The sequence below is a fragment of the Anopheles funestus genome, chromosome 2RL, assembly GCF_943734845.2.
Source record: "Anopheles funestus chromosome 2RL, idAnoFuneDA-416_04, whole genome shotgun sequence".
NCBI classification, from domain to species: Eukaryota; Metazoa; Arthropoda; class Insecta; order Diptera; family Culicidae; genus Anopheles; species Anopheles funestus.
In genome coordinates, this window is record NC_064598.1 from 49429676 (window position 1) to 49444978 (window position 15303).

The 15303-nt window shown below is 37.3% G+C and overlaps 1 protein-coding gene across 9 annotated transcripts in view; it reads right to left on the bottom strand.

The window, feature by feature from the left end:
- Positions 1-1043: 1043 nt before the first annotated feature.
- Positions 1044-15303, bottom strand: part of LOC125775057 (fasciclin-2) — a 55014-nt gene continuing 40754 nt past the window's right edge. For 4 of the 9 annotated variants that reach the window (XM_049445514.1, XM_049445519.1, XM_049445515.1 and 1 more), the window contains 3 exons: positions 6076-6277; positions 5314-5430; positions 1044-3658 (listed from right to left, as the gene is read on the bottom strand). In XM_049445514.1, coding sequence (XP_049301471.1) covers positions 3520-3658; positions 5314-5430; positions 6076-6277 — 458 coding nt within the window. In that variant the 3' untranslated portion in view covers positions 1044-3519. Of the gene's footprint in view, positions 3659-5313; positions 5431-6075; positions 6278-8371; positions 11789-15303 lie in introns of those variants that run through there. The other 5 variants (XM_049445520.1, XM_049445517.1, XM_049445521.1 and 2 more) reach the window with 3 other exon arrangements.

Genomic DNA, 15303 nt, shown 5'->3' on the forward strand with positions numbered 1-15303 from the left:
TACTATTATTTCCTTGGTGGAACTGGAAGGAATATATCGCGTACATGCAAGCAATGTACATTTCTTGGGAACATGAACTTCTGGATCTCTAAGAACATCTCCATTGCCATGGGATAATCATGAACCAAAGCGAATGACCAAGATGGTGGAAGATGCTACACACCATTCCTTTGTTGGGACTATTCTACCCAGGCGCTGGGATGGTTCTGAATGAAATACCAGTAGCGAGCGGTTTGAATAGCTGAAGAAGACACCTTTTTCAGAATTTCTTAACTATCCACCAGGTCGAGATGGGTAGGTGAGATGCAATTCAATCCAACCTAACAGTGCGAGCTTTTGCACTATTCCAGCTGAAGTGTATATCCGTTGAATGGTTTGGTTTGGTCGATATCCGTGAACTTGGTTGAGTGTGCTTAACCCCAACCCGAATATGTTGCTGCTCCAGTTGCAACACATCCTTAATTTTCGCTTTCCCTTACTTTGCTTCGCCACCTTTCGAGTGTACTTCATAATAGCTTATTCCAAAAGGTAGGATACTTGAATTTATGCTCTAATCGCTAAAATGAAGGTGTACTTAAGTCCAGTGAACCGAAAAACAAAAATCCGATTATGGTTCCAAGTTTTCTTTTATTATATGATTCCCTTCTTAAAATCATTTCGCATGACTTATGACGGAACCCAGTTTTACCCGTAAACCATATTTTGAGCACGAAATACGTAGCATGAAACATGGAATAAAAAGCGTAATCTACTCAACAAACCACAAACATAAAACGGTTTTTATGGGAATTGAAGGTAAGATAACTGTGGCAAAAAAACGTAACAATCACACGACGGGTACAGTCCGTTAGTTTACAGAAAAGTTTAGTAATTTAACGTGATTCACGCTAGACATGCAACGTACGTGGATTTGTTTCAGTACAACGGGAGAAACAATTTTAAACGGATTATAGTTATACTAATGGATACTAAAAGCTCGCTAGTCTGTCATCATGTTCTACATGGAGAAATACCCATACCACTGTCAAAAAGAACCATAAAAGTTTGAATAAAAAAAGGATTTTGTTTTATTTTTGCCTCTTCGTTTCATACATTACCAATAATAGTTATCATTATAGTGATTGCAATATAAATATAACGTAATTTGTTTTTTTTTATCGTACTTAAAAAAACCTATTCGTAAGAAACAGAAGATGTTCATTAACCTCTAGTGTGATCGCTCAAAGTTTTAGCTGTGAGTGAAGGTTTTTGTTTTGTGACTTATGTGAGCGATCGTTTATGTTTCCGTTCGTGATCGTTTATAATGAAAAGCACATCATGGGATTAAGAGACTTATATAAGCATAATTACTATACAATTCTTTACGGAAAGCGAGATCCTAAGGGATACATACACAATGCTTCAGTGTGGTTTTAAGTGTTTTGTTTGTTCAAATCGTTCCATTGCTTGAATGAAACTTGTTTATGCTGTGTGTGTGTAAAATATTGCAAACTAAAACTTTTCCCTAAGATGCTTTTGTAAAACAAAAAGAGTTTACTATAAATTTTTTCCACCCTTAAATATGTGTGGAAAAAGAAATCTATATATTTTGAAAACCAAACAACAAATACCATGTCATTGATTTGTTTGGTAAGATGATGGTAAAAATACTCTCTTCTACTGTTAATGACCACCAACAATAATCGGTGGCACATTGAATCTCTTTTTACTGTGTTAAGTTAATATTTGGCGACATTTGCTTGGATTGTTTCGGTTGCGTTTATTTGTTAGCGCGATGGGAATAGATTCCATGTACTGCACCGAAATGCACGGCGATGGATAGATGTGTTCGATTAATGCTTTGCCGGAGAAGAAAGTGAACTAATTAATTGTGAAAAAATTAAAGTAAAAACACTACCTGGACACTGTGTATGCTATGATGCTGCTCATGATTTATATTCCAGTTCACTAAACTATCTTTGATTTGTTCACATTCACATTAGCCTGGCCGATTTCTCGTTGAACACGACCGTTCTGCCATTAATTGTATTAAATTACACGAAATTAGTAGCTAAGTACGAGTTTTGGTTTTTGGTTTCAGTGTGAGGAACGAACCGGTAGTAAGCACCAAATCACCAAAAACTTTTATAAACGTACGAAAATACGCACCATTCATATGCGCAAAGCGATGCTGCAAAACTGATAGAAACGATTTCTAGGAGCTCAATCAAAAAGAAATGTCTCCCTTACTAAAGAAGGTTTCGTGAGCATTCAGATAGGCACCATTGATCAGACTAATAATCGAAATGTTTTTTGTTTCGCAAACTGAAAATGAAACTATCGCGCAAACAACATCGAGTAAGTTTTAAGGAGCGTGTTTTTCTGTGCTTTTTCATTGGTGAATAATTTCGTATTACTACTACTACTACTGCATCATTTCGTAAAGGCTCGTTTCACTGTTACATAGCTTCTCACTTTACCACTCATTACATATCACATCACGAACGGGTATAGCGAGAACAGGAAACAAAATTTGGAAAATTGTACAAATAAACGCATCAGCAACAAACAAAAAAAACTTATACAAAAAAAAACGCAATCTCTTTCTCACCTATTTGCACACAATATGAGTGACACAGTTATACACGTTTGGCTTTTGCGACACAATTGCAAAACCACATTCTTACCTTACCCCCCAAAAAAATGTTATTCTGCATTTTTATGCACATCTGTATGCGTTCAAGGGTCGGTTGGTAGGTGATTGATACACCTATTATAATGCTAGCTTTTAGGGATGCGATTTTTCGCGCGCACGCTCTTTAATAGCTTTATCTTTACACACATCAAACAAAAAATTCGTCCTCTGTTTCTCGATTTCAATACTTTCGTGGCGTACGGAAGTGGAGCATTTTCACGGTTGTATGCTCACATGCTTTAAATTGGTTTCGTTTGCGAATTTTTAACTTTCTTGTCCTTTTGCTGAGTATGACCGTAGTAATTTATCTGCATCATTTGCTATCGGCTTTCGCTTGTCGGAACATTCGCATGTACACACGTTTACATGACTTCGATTTGTTTACATTCTCTTACTACGTTAACGTTACTGGAGGAACTGAAAAGAAAAACAAAAGGTTGCAGGAAGCGGAACCTAACCTAGCCGAGTGTGAAATGGTATTAGAATGTCGAATTGAAGCCGCTTCCGGTTTGTGGAAAGATCTTCCCTGGTCTGGTTGTTTGTTTGTGTTAGTCCTTTACATTCGTACACCGATTCGCTTTCCTACAATGCAGCAGTTCTACATCCTTTCTCTCCACTAAACTGACCTCTAATCGCGTGGCACGGATGGTTTGTATTTGTTATGCTTTGTTGTCCATCTACATATACATATATTCATCCCGTAAAGTGGTAGCAATAGCTTATGTACCTTACGAGAACAATAATTGTCGCATGTCGTTCCGTTGCTTGCATTGTGTTTCCGCAAACATAGAGCAGTCGATGGTGCAAAAGAAAATTGTGTTTTCCCACGGAGGAGAGCAACGATTTTACACGGCAGAATTTTTGCCAATAATTTCACCACTTCGTGAGTGCACTACGCGACCATCAAACTCAACGGAAGAGTTTACCTTCAGTGGTGAGGCGGCAGCGGCAGGTTGTGTGTTGAGGGGTTGCTTTTCGTCTTCCCTGCATTAGGGAAACACAACATTGAACGGAATATGGTTAATGAAAATAAAAACCCTTTTAGCGCAGAATTTAAGATTTGGTACAGATGAAGCGAATAGGAACTGGTTTACATGAAGCAATGTAATACTACAGAAAGGCGACTAGGTTATGAGTAAACATGCATTAATAATAAAAATGGATTTATGAGAGAAAAAAATAAAGCTTGGAAAGTGGTGTTAAGAACTACTTGTTAATGAATATTTTTGTTTAGTTTGTGCACTTTGTTGTGAATGAATTGGGTTGGTGGAGAATCGTTTAAGCTATCATATTCCATAATTTCTATTTTGGTTTTTTTCTTAATAGAAAAGATGGCAGAAAAGATATAATCAAACATTCTCATATTTTCCGAAAATCCGAACGGAGGGCATTACAATTTAATTAAACCCACATAATTGAATATAAAACGATAACAAAAATAAGATATGGCCGCTTTTAAGTTGTATTCACACACTTAATCCTTTTGGCGAAATGCGAAAAAGCATCACATACACGAACCATGTGTAATGGAAAAAAATTCATGCTTAACGTCATAGATTTTTAGTACTGATGTTGGTGAAGCATCATAATGGCGAAACTAGGAGCACTTCCATTTTTTTTTGTACCGAACACTTCGTCGCGGCTGCTCATTTGAAGTAGGTAAGAAATAATGATAAAAAAATCCCACTTCCGTAGTATTTTTTAATGAGAACGAATTTGAAAAGCAAATGATTTTTTTGCCATTAAACATGAATGTAGGTAAAAGCATGAAGAAGGAAGAAAAAAATGGGAAACGTAGAAAAAAGTAAAAGTACGACAGGAGATCTTGCATTTCGTGCTAGTGCAATTAAATGCATGTGAATTTGTACACATTGCAAAAATGAGAGCAAGCATTCGAAATGGGTAGGTTACATTTAGTATGCATTAAAATTGTTCGGGGAAAAAAAGTTTACTAAATATGGTGCATTCTGTACGTGGCATTTTTAAACGCTCCTTGGTGTGGGAGTAGGAAATAATAATTAAACAAAAAAAGCCTGTTTAGAAAACTGTAAATGTAGAAGAATCGCTATATGAGCTTCCAGAAAACTGTCTTAAATAGTAAAATTATTGTCAGGCTAAAATAAGGATAGATGTAGCAACCTAAACCGAATTAAAGCTCGCTTAGGATTAATTTATAAATAACAAAAGGGATCGCGGGGGTTTTGAGTTACAATGGTAAAATTGATGTCAATTTTGGATTCATTTCAAGTGGAGCTTTGTAGTATGCAAAAGTAGATGTGGAATCGTTTCGCACGCTTTACTATTAAACGGATTTATCATTTGATATAGCTCTATAAAGACTCAATGTCGTTTTGAATAAACTTCAGAATGTGAGAAGGATTCCACATCTACCTCAACACATTCTGCTTCAACTTGAAAAGAATCCAGTAATGGTTACAACTTTACAACTTAACCTCGAAAACCTTGTAAAGGACACACGCATCGTGGATAACTAAACCTAAAACTGTACACACGCGCTATGGAAAAGGAAAAAAGGGAGAGCGACCAAATGGTATATCATGCACTGCTCGATCGGAACGAGCACAATCCTTTGTGGCATGCGGTAGTAGTAGTGCTAGTAGTAGCATGGCGGAGCTTACAATGGCGTAGTGGCGCCCAGCTTCACGATTGGCGGTGGCAGCGGTAACGGCGATGGCGGACGCTCCTTGATCAGACTGCCACTGCAATATGGTAGCGGAAAACGCCAACCGTAGAGACTTTGGTTGTGGTTATTTGTATTGTAGCGAAGCGGACGACACGGAGTGTGGTGTTGGTGGTCGTGATGGGTAGTAGTGTGTTATGGTCGTTGTTTTGAATTTTATTTTAAACACATAGGATTGTAGATGGGATGGCACATAGGTTGGCGTGTAAGGTTGTGTTGTGTTATCAACAACAAAACAAATCAATCGCAGCAAAGGATGATCACAATGGAGATTGTGTGGATTGAATGAGGATCATGTTTATTATCATTTACACACATACACGCGCGCGACACACGTGGAGGAAATGTACAAATGTGTGGAGCACGGACATCAGGGAGAAGGGATGAAGAAAAAAAAGAACACAATAGCATGATGTGATCAACAAAGGAGAAGTAGTGGTTATTAAAATTGAAGGTGTTAATTTACAACCATCACTGGGATAGGAGATTAGAAGAAAGCATCAAGCATCTTTCGATGGCATTGTGCTGTTGATCCTTTCCTTCTAAAGCGCCACAGCCGATGGAAGGTGTTCGGTGTTAGCAAACATATTACCCCTGGGCCTGACAGCCAAACCATACGGAAGGGTGTGATATGGTGAGTAAGAAAGGAACCACACCGAAAATGAAGGAGGAAAACTGTGCCCAGGACACTATGACCTACCTGCCAAGTTTAGCTTCATCGTCCAGATCCGACGGCGATCGTTTCGTTTTCCGACAGAGTGTGGCCAATATACCCAGATTACCGAACGCACAGCACAGCAGATCAGCGATGATGAGCAGCAACACTACCGATCCGATCACGATTCCAATGACGGCAGCCGATGACAACGTTGGACTGTCAACACGCAGAACCACATCGATACCTGTGCGTCGTGTGGTAGATGATGGTTCCAATGTAGACGAAGGCACAGGTGTGGTGGGAAAGATGATGACGCGCAAAGAAAAGAAACGATTAAGAAAGAACACAAAACACAAGATTAGTTTCGTTCGATAAGTGAAAGGATCGGATTGATGATTAGTAAACCCTTGCCCCCCGTAGTATACACTATACACTAAATAGACAACCCCATGTGGGTGATGTTATTTTGAAACAAAAAAATAGGATAACAACAGCTGTACAGATAGTCTGCTAGAGAGAAAGAAATCGATTGTACGTGATTTGTTTTGTGGGAGTAGGAGAAAGTTGGATAAAATTAGCGTACGGGCAAAGCACGATTAATACTATGCAGTTTGATTGACACAGGCAAATAGCACACAATGGTAGTAGTAAAAGAAAGCAGTACAAATACTTAACGAAAACGATCAAACATTGTCTCACGCAACTATACGCAAACACTGGGATTGAAGGGCCGCGTTATATTCGCCCATAGGTAAACGTCTCTTTTTCACAGTTAGTGCATCACAACAATTAATAGAGACAGCTTTTGCTAATTTCAATCGCTAGTGAAAGCTGCTCCAACGACGTGGAAAGTGCACTGAACGATTTCAAACCAACATCACAAACATGGTGCATGTGTGAGTGAACTTTTGTGCAATCGAAAAAAAACTTTGGCTTTAAAAAAGTCAGTTTTTCTCATGTCCTTAGTGAGATTGATTGAAGAATGTATGATATGATGGTGAGTTTGACATGAACGATGATTGTTTATGATGAGTGCTTGACGCAACAAAACACTGTTTCGAGAGCTTTGGTGGGAAGGAACGATTTTTTTCCTCTCTCGAAACAACAAGGATGATGAAATTCATGCAAACAAAAGCTGCTAAACGCACATCGACATGCTTTAGTTGAGTTTAGTTTTGAGTGTTTAATGTAATTTATGCTTGCCATAAACGAACGTATAACGTGTTACTGATCATTCGTAGTTAGTGTAGTGGAGAGTTCAATGCGTATTTGGCACACTTTTAATCAGAATCGGTTTGTTGTGGTGATAGTACGATAGTGCGTGATCTAAAGCAATTGAACCTGATTTGATGACAATATGTGTGTGTATCTGTGATTTCTTTGCTCAGTTTCTGAAGAAGCGTCGTGTGTTTTGTTTTCGATGTTTTTGCCTGTGATTTAAGGTTAGCTAAAAAAGGTGTAAGTTTTCGTGTGGGCTGTGCCATGTATAGATGCTTTACAATGAGCTTTACTGTTAACATTACGTGTTAATGTTTTTTTTGTTTACGTAATTTTGTTGTTGAGTGAGCGAAGGATCGCGCAAATGATCGTAAATTAAGGTGTTTTTAGGTTTTCAGTTTTAGATGCAACGTATTAGTTTAGGTTTTGCTTGCAGTATCAGAGTTATTTTTCCAATAGATTCATTCGAACAAAAAATTTTGCTACAAGTAAAACACACAGAACGTATTTACAATCATTCATCAAATGGTAGAATGCAAAGGACAAATGTTGTTTATCGTTAAATTTGGTAGTTTTGTAGTTGGTGTGTGTTTTTTTAAATTTGCTATTTAAAACACTAGAGACAGATGCAAGAACAGATGAAAAAACAAGATAGAACAGTGACTGTTGGTGTGTTTTTTTTTGGTGAGTAAGTTAACAGCTTTGAAAAACTATTAAGAATAGTGGTAGAATATTTCTTGGTGATAGCTAAAATTATGGAAACTGAACTGGTTGGGTGCTACAAGAACGCTAACAAGTTTTGTTCGGTTTTTGGTATGTGTAAATAAACTTCGTTGCATAATTACCTTTCGTTTCGGAAACCTAAGCGATGGAAAGTGGAAGGGAAGCTTTGAGCACACCAGGGGAAGAGTGTGATGGGTACACTGATTTTGGTTAGATGCAGCATTTTTTGTTTTGGTTTGTTCTGGTTTAGCAACATTTCGGTGCTTCGGAGCTTTTTGCAAATGTTCGTTTTAGCAGAAGTAGTACAGTTGAGCTTTGCTTTATTAATGTTCAGACACATGATCGAACCATTTCACTCTTGTCACCAATGGGATTAGTATTAAGAAAAAAATGAAGCTTTTTCATATTTGTTTTTAATGTGTTAGACGGTATAGATGATGTAATTGGATTTATTTCATGACTCCCGTTCCACCTAAGATTACTACCTTCTTCCACTACAGTACTTCGCCTGTTCCGGTTATGTACAAGCACAAACACTCCCCTCATTATGTCTGTTACAGTAAGGATTTTGGTTTTTTTTAGTTGCAATTATTTGATTCAAACACTTGAAAGTAATGAGCACGTGTATTAATCTTATCTAACGTACGCCAACTCCACAAATAGTTACCACCCAAAATACGCACACGCACACACATACATACATCTACAACAAGCCGCCATTTTCTACTGTTATGTTTTAAGAACCATTTTAATGTTAGAAAGTGGGATCTTGGTTAGAAAGTGGGAGCAACATTTTCATACACTGCACGAATGATAGCTCAAAATACGATTCCTAACCTCACCATCGCGAATATCTTGATCGTTCATTTGGAATCGTTTTTTCCTCTCCTTTTTTACAAGTTTAACCATTTGTAATGGAACAATCTGGTAATTTTCCTATCTGGTTTTCGTTGTGGTGAAATTCGTACACGCTATTATTCTCATTTTCACTCATACACTCTCTTACTGACCATTGATTTGAAAACTACACACAGTTTATAGGAACCAAAAACCTCCGCCATCTCGTTTTCGTTAATGTGGTTGTTTTTTTTCGCTTTGCAATGGACAATGAAATTAACTACCGGTACTTTCTTCTTTGTTTGTAATTTTCTTGCAAATTTGTTAAACAATCAAACAACAACAGTGATTTATTGTCATTAACGATGCACTTGCAGATTTTGCTGCTTTTGTGCTCCTTTTGCAATTTTATGTACATAATTTCTGATTCTAATGCATTTTCAGTAAAAAAAAATAAAAATATGGATTGAATTGTTGTGCAAAAAATATATGTGAAAATAGTTGTTCAGAATTTGATAACAAACAATAGGCCCAAAAAATGATTCGTTGGTAATCAAAGTAATTGTCAACGTAAATCAGAACAGAACAAACCAAACGGAAAGAAAAATTTTAAAAACAAGTTAAATATTTTAGTATTAATTAGAATCATAACTTGATGTTTTAGCATCTAGAATGGGGATTAAAACACTATTGGCAGTGATTATTTACAACTATCTTCTTGTGATACTGATGTTATTTACATAATGATACTATTTCACTACAAAATGTTTCAATCTAACGATGCTGTAAGCAAATAAGCTTTTCTTCTTGCAATTTCATTGTTCACATTGCCAACAACCGACATTGCACACCAAATGCAAAACGTTCACAAAATCTAATGACGTTTCAGCCATATGCTGGTATCGTTTTCGTGCAATCTATGAGATGTTTTATTTTTCATTCGTCTTTTTTTATCACAAATATATGTATGTTTGTAAATTCTACTAGATACTTTGAATGGAAGAGCATTGGGTACATGTTTTTCTACCGCACATACAATTTGCTCTAATCGATCTTTTAATAACTTCCCAATATATCTGAGAAGCGTTCAGTGGCAGTGACTGCAACGTGTCGAACTTAACTGTGATAAACATTCGTCAAAACTAACATTTACATAATAATTCTTTGCTACATTTTTCGCACTTTTAACACCACTGTCTAATATACGGGATTGAGATCCTTGCGTGGATGTCGCATTTTCAGTATGGTACGATTCTCTATATAATTCGTTCCTTCCTTCACCAGCACGTAACGGTGTTGAGATGCATACACTAGTGCCTACCCCAGCTTCTTGCGGTCGGAAATATTAAATCACACAGAATGCAAGGCTGTTACACGAAATTCATAGGTTCTCACAATAAGGTCAAGGCATTGGAAATTAGTCGATTACACTAAAGCTGTTCGATTTTTCGAAATTTAGTTTAAATATGCATCAAAATGACAGAGTCGTAAAGTCGTAATTAAGCTCATTAGTATTACAGATTGTGAGAAATAGTAATAGTTGTAAGCACACACTTGCTTTCATTCAACTTCCTCTAAACTTTAGCGTTGCGCGTTTCGCGCCTGTAATAGTGTTTATCACTGTACAAACATGTAGAGAAGAATAAAAAACTACTTGCAAACAGTTTTGCTTCACGAGAAGAATAAAAACAAAATCTTAGATCTCTTTAATGTTATCTCTTTTGAATAGATCGTTCAACAAAGCAGCAATGTTTTTATTTGTAAAAGTTAGTCAAGTGAACAGGTAGCAGTACAGAAAGGTTTTACGTGTTTTTCTAACCTTCACCAACAACTTAACTACCCATTAGAAAGCAAAATATTTAAATCGAGTTTTAACTCACCTTACGGCCAATCGCACGGCAGTATTTTTTTTCTTATGAACGGCAAAAATTTTTCTTTTAAATCATCTTTGATAATTGGGATGTTTTTAAGTAATTGCATCTTAATTTTTTTTCTCGTATAATAGAAAAGTTTTGAATGATAAATCATTTAAAGGATGATCAAATGGACCGAATTGAAAAACTTTTAGAAAATAGACAAAGGCAAGATTTTTTTTACTAAACAATTATATCATTTTTTGTTTAAATTCATTTGAACCTTTGAGATATTTTTAAATTAAAATTTTACCAAAGAGTGAAATAATAAAAAAAAGAAAAAATACATTTTGTTTTCAAACTAAACATACTTGATAACAGCTTTAAAAGGTGGGCTATTCGCTCATTTGCTTTCATTGTGAACTATTTTGATTTTTTTGTATTTTATCTCTACTTATCTTCTGCTGCACAGAATTGCATCACTGAATGTGATGTTGTAAACAATGAAAACATCCGTTCGATAAAAATAAACATTCAAAATTGACTGCCATGTGGGTGGTAATGCATCCTGATTCATTTTTCCTTTAAAGCTGTTACAAAAAGTGACTGTACGATGTTCTGTTATAATGTTTTACTCGTTGGTTCTTGGTAGCTTTTGATAATGTTGATAATGATTTGTATATTACTCTGCCTAACTATTTCAGTTCCGACATATTTCCTATCTTTTTTCTTTTTTTCCTCCCTCCTTTTCGAAAAGGAGTAGTGAACACTGGGTTTTTTGCTTTATTTAGAGCACCCGTTTTATTTTCAGAAAGTTCATTCGCTTTTTACTAGTTCGCCATGCAGTATGTCACAATAATCTTACGATCCACTACCGTTGAGTATGGACCACTTGAATGTGGTGTCCTTTCTACTAGGCGTACGTTCCTTCTTTCGATGGGCATTGGTAATCGGTTTGCTGCTACTACTGCTACCACTACCACAACCATTCGATGCACACTCCACACTGGCACTGATCGCGGCTACCGATGGCAGTGCTGAAAGGACGAACGACCAACATAACCACCACCACCAACGAACGGTGCTCCCTTTGCATACGCTCGCACTACCAGTGTAATAATTATCTACAGAGCAAATCCGATACCGTGGGAGTGATGATCGGCGGCCCCGATCGCCGGTTGATGCACGTGGAGCAGAAGAAGGGGGAGAGGGTCGGTATATTATGGAAGGATACAGGCACACACACACGCACACACAGAAGGAGAGATACACGCGTTGATATGCCGTGACACGATGTGTGGGAAGAACGTGACGAGGACAGTGCGGGCCGGTGGTATGTGGGAGAATGTTTTGATGAGTTAGTAGTGGCGGGAAAATGATTTCCCCCGGCAGATTAGTGTTGCCAGTAGGCAGTTTCGTTATGGAGAGAGAGAGAGAGAGAAAAAGAAACAGAGAAAGAGGAACAATAAGAGAAAGAAAAAAGGATAGTTTATCCTTGAATCAGTGATCATCTCTGTATTGGTTCCAATTCTCTACATTGCTACGTGTTGAATTATTTTTTTTCATATAATACATGATCGTGTGGGTTGGGTTGTTGCTTTTTTTTTTACTGTGATTGCAAACTTATTACAGTAGAGTGATTTGAAGGAGACGCGTAACGCACTACTTAGAAAGGCTAGAGTCTACATGCATAATTTCAGTTCTCCTTCAATTAGTTTCCATTTTTTTTTATATTTCTCTCTCTTGACTATGGTAAACCAACATCATTTTACAAATAACTAGTGGTTTTTTAATAATTTGGTAATGTACACACGTTTTGAAGGAGACACATAATATAGGAAAAGAAAAAATGAACACTTCCAAAGCGTGATAGTTAACACGCAAGAAAGAAACTACGACAATATTATATGCAACAACGATAAGACTTTTTTTCCCGAATTTTTAGCCAACCAACATGATAGTTTTCTTGAATTTTTCATTACTTAATTTCGAATTTCAAAGCATACCAGTCAGTAACATAAAATAAAAAACAAAGTTTTAAACTAATCGAACAAAAGTAAATTATTGTCAACCATTTTTTATGTTTAGATTCCTTTCAATACAAAACGTAAGTAATATTTACTGCACATCATAGAAGGAACTATACTACTGCTAACAACACCACATATACTAAAATGAATCAACTACTACAAAAATACTAGGTACAAGAAAAAACATGAAACAATTCAATGTAACAAATAGAACGTTCATTTCGTTTTCCATTTAAGTAGCAGAATTTTTGCTTTTCGATGGGACATCTGGTTTGCATACAGTGTAGTGAATGATTAGGACCAACGCAGAATAACTATTAAAACAGGCGACAAAGTATTTCACAGTAACAGTTAATGTTAATCATATTTATGTTCATGGCTGGGCATGAAACGTGCCATTTACGCAAAAAGTGCCAATACCGGAGCAGATCGACCATACTGCTAGAATGGAAAAGGCGCACAACATCTCCCTCCAAGAGGCGATAAAACAAATAAACAATATCGCATAAATAAACTGACCACCCATCCACCCAACCTTTGGGGCTCGATAGGACCATTCCTAGCAGAAACGGACCGGACACGATCGATCGTATCCGAAGCGAAAAAAAGGGGAAACATATTTCCTCATCCATCGTGGGAATGCGATGGAGCAAGAAACGAGCGTCCCAAAGAATGGCGCGAATCGTTTAGACGCGCAACGCTGGTGTGCTCTTCTGATGGGCATTAAAATGATATGCCCTCGAGACGCGCCAGAACGGATATTAGTGGCCGGAAATTAATTTCGCCAAAGTGGGAACACAAATAAAACTGCACTTGAACGTTTGTTGTTTAGGAATGTTAACTCGGTGGAAAACAAAACAAAAAACCCGAAAGCGGCAAGAAGCATAGCAGCATCAGAATCGAAAACCCGGAGCAAAAAGCAATGTGAAAAGTGGATGCAAAATAGTGTGCATAGCAGAAAATGGTTAGAGCTTGTCTTGACATTTTTTTGCATGATCCGTTGACTCATCTGATAAATTGAAATTCCGAGGAAGAAAAAAAAACCGAAATACCTCCCAGAATTGGTGGAGCGAAAAAACGTGGACTTTGCAGAGCAGAAATAAAAGCGAAGATGGACTCCAAATTCGGCGAAGGATTTGGTGCGAAGTGGACCGGAAACGCAAAACAAATTTGTTGTTGCATCGAGCAAAGGAAGAGTTAAAGGTAGGGACTTTGTTCGTTAAACTTTGTTTAATTTGGTTTAATTAGTGCAAAATCTAACGTTTCTTGTTGCTGTGACATCGGCAAACATGGATGATTAGCGTTTCCGGTTTGGGCCAGTGCGATAAAAGTTTGACATTAAATTGCAAGTAACGAAGGAACGACAGTTGGTCAGTCCGTGGTCAGTGTACGGTGAAAGAAATAGAAAGTAGGAAAATAATGCAGTACGTATTTGTTTTTTTTTTTTAAATATCGTTCAAATTTATTACCATCCTTTAGGGTTCTTACTGTTCCAGAGTTACAGACGAGAGATCTAGGATATCACGACTAAATGGTTCCGAATGCACGGAAAAGGGGTTTTAGGGATTTCTCTTTAGTTTATCCTGAACGAGCTTGCACATTATGGACGATCGCTATATGTACATGCTACATCCGAAAGTTCGCATATCGACAGAGGAGGAGCACAAGCAACAGTGGAAGAAGCTTGATGTGGAATTTTAAAACGAAATTAAATACAGAACTTCTAAGAGGATAAAACGAATCTAATTAAAAACTATCACGGAGAAGGATGTTTGTATCCTCATGCTCCCATATTCGTTTGACCCATCCGATAGTATTTCCCTTCCTAGTTTGCACGGTAGTAGAAGTCCGTGACTGTATGAAAAAAGTGGTAGAGGAATTAACGGGCGCCGTTCCGTTGAGTAATGTGTAATTGTACGCGGCAATAATGTATTATTGCTAGGCGCTTCCGGGCAAAATGCCACGCAATGCTTTTCGACTTGGAATGAACCTTCAAGGATGGGAATTTTTTCATTTGCAGAACAGTAAAGCGCCCTGATGGTACGCGGAAACCATCATCCAAATAACACGCAACTAAGAGCTTTGTTGTTATAGGAAAAGTTTTACCGAAACCCCGCACTGAATGTGGCGTATTGCGAGAGAAAGAAAAACGTAACACACTTATTGCAATGAAGCCCAGAACGTAGATGCAGCACAACAGAGCACAAGAAGGAACAAAATGCAGACAACGAAAAAAAAAACATCAGCAGCAATACAAGTGAAGCGCCAGTGTAGCAAGTCGACGTTCCGCGATAGCGAAAGGTAATGAAAATGTTTAAAAAATAATCTAACCGAAAAAGGAAGACGAAACAAAAAAGTTCAAGTGAGAAAATAACCTTTGAAACAATCAAAATTAAAATAGCGCCAAGAAAAGAGAGTGTAGGGAAAATGAGAATAGATATCGCTAAAAGATAACAACATAAACCAGCAACAGTCATCATCATCATCATCATCATCAACAGTATGCCATACAGACGCGTATGTTTGTAGGTTGGTGGCATCCCTCGGGGAAGGAAAGAGGCCACGCTTCCGTAGACAACATGTTTTGTTTGTAATATCCCAACTTGTGT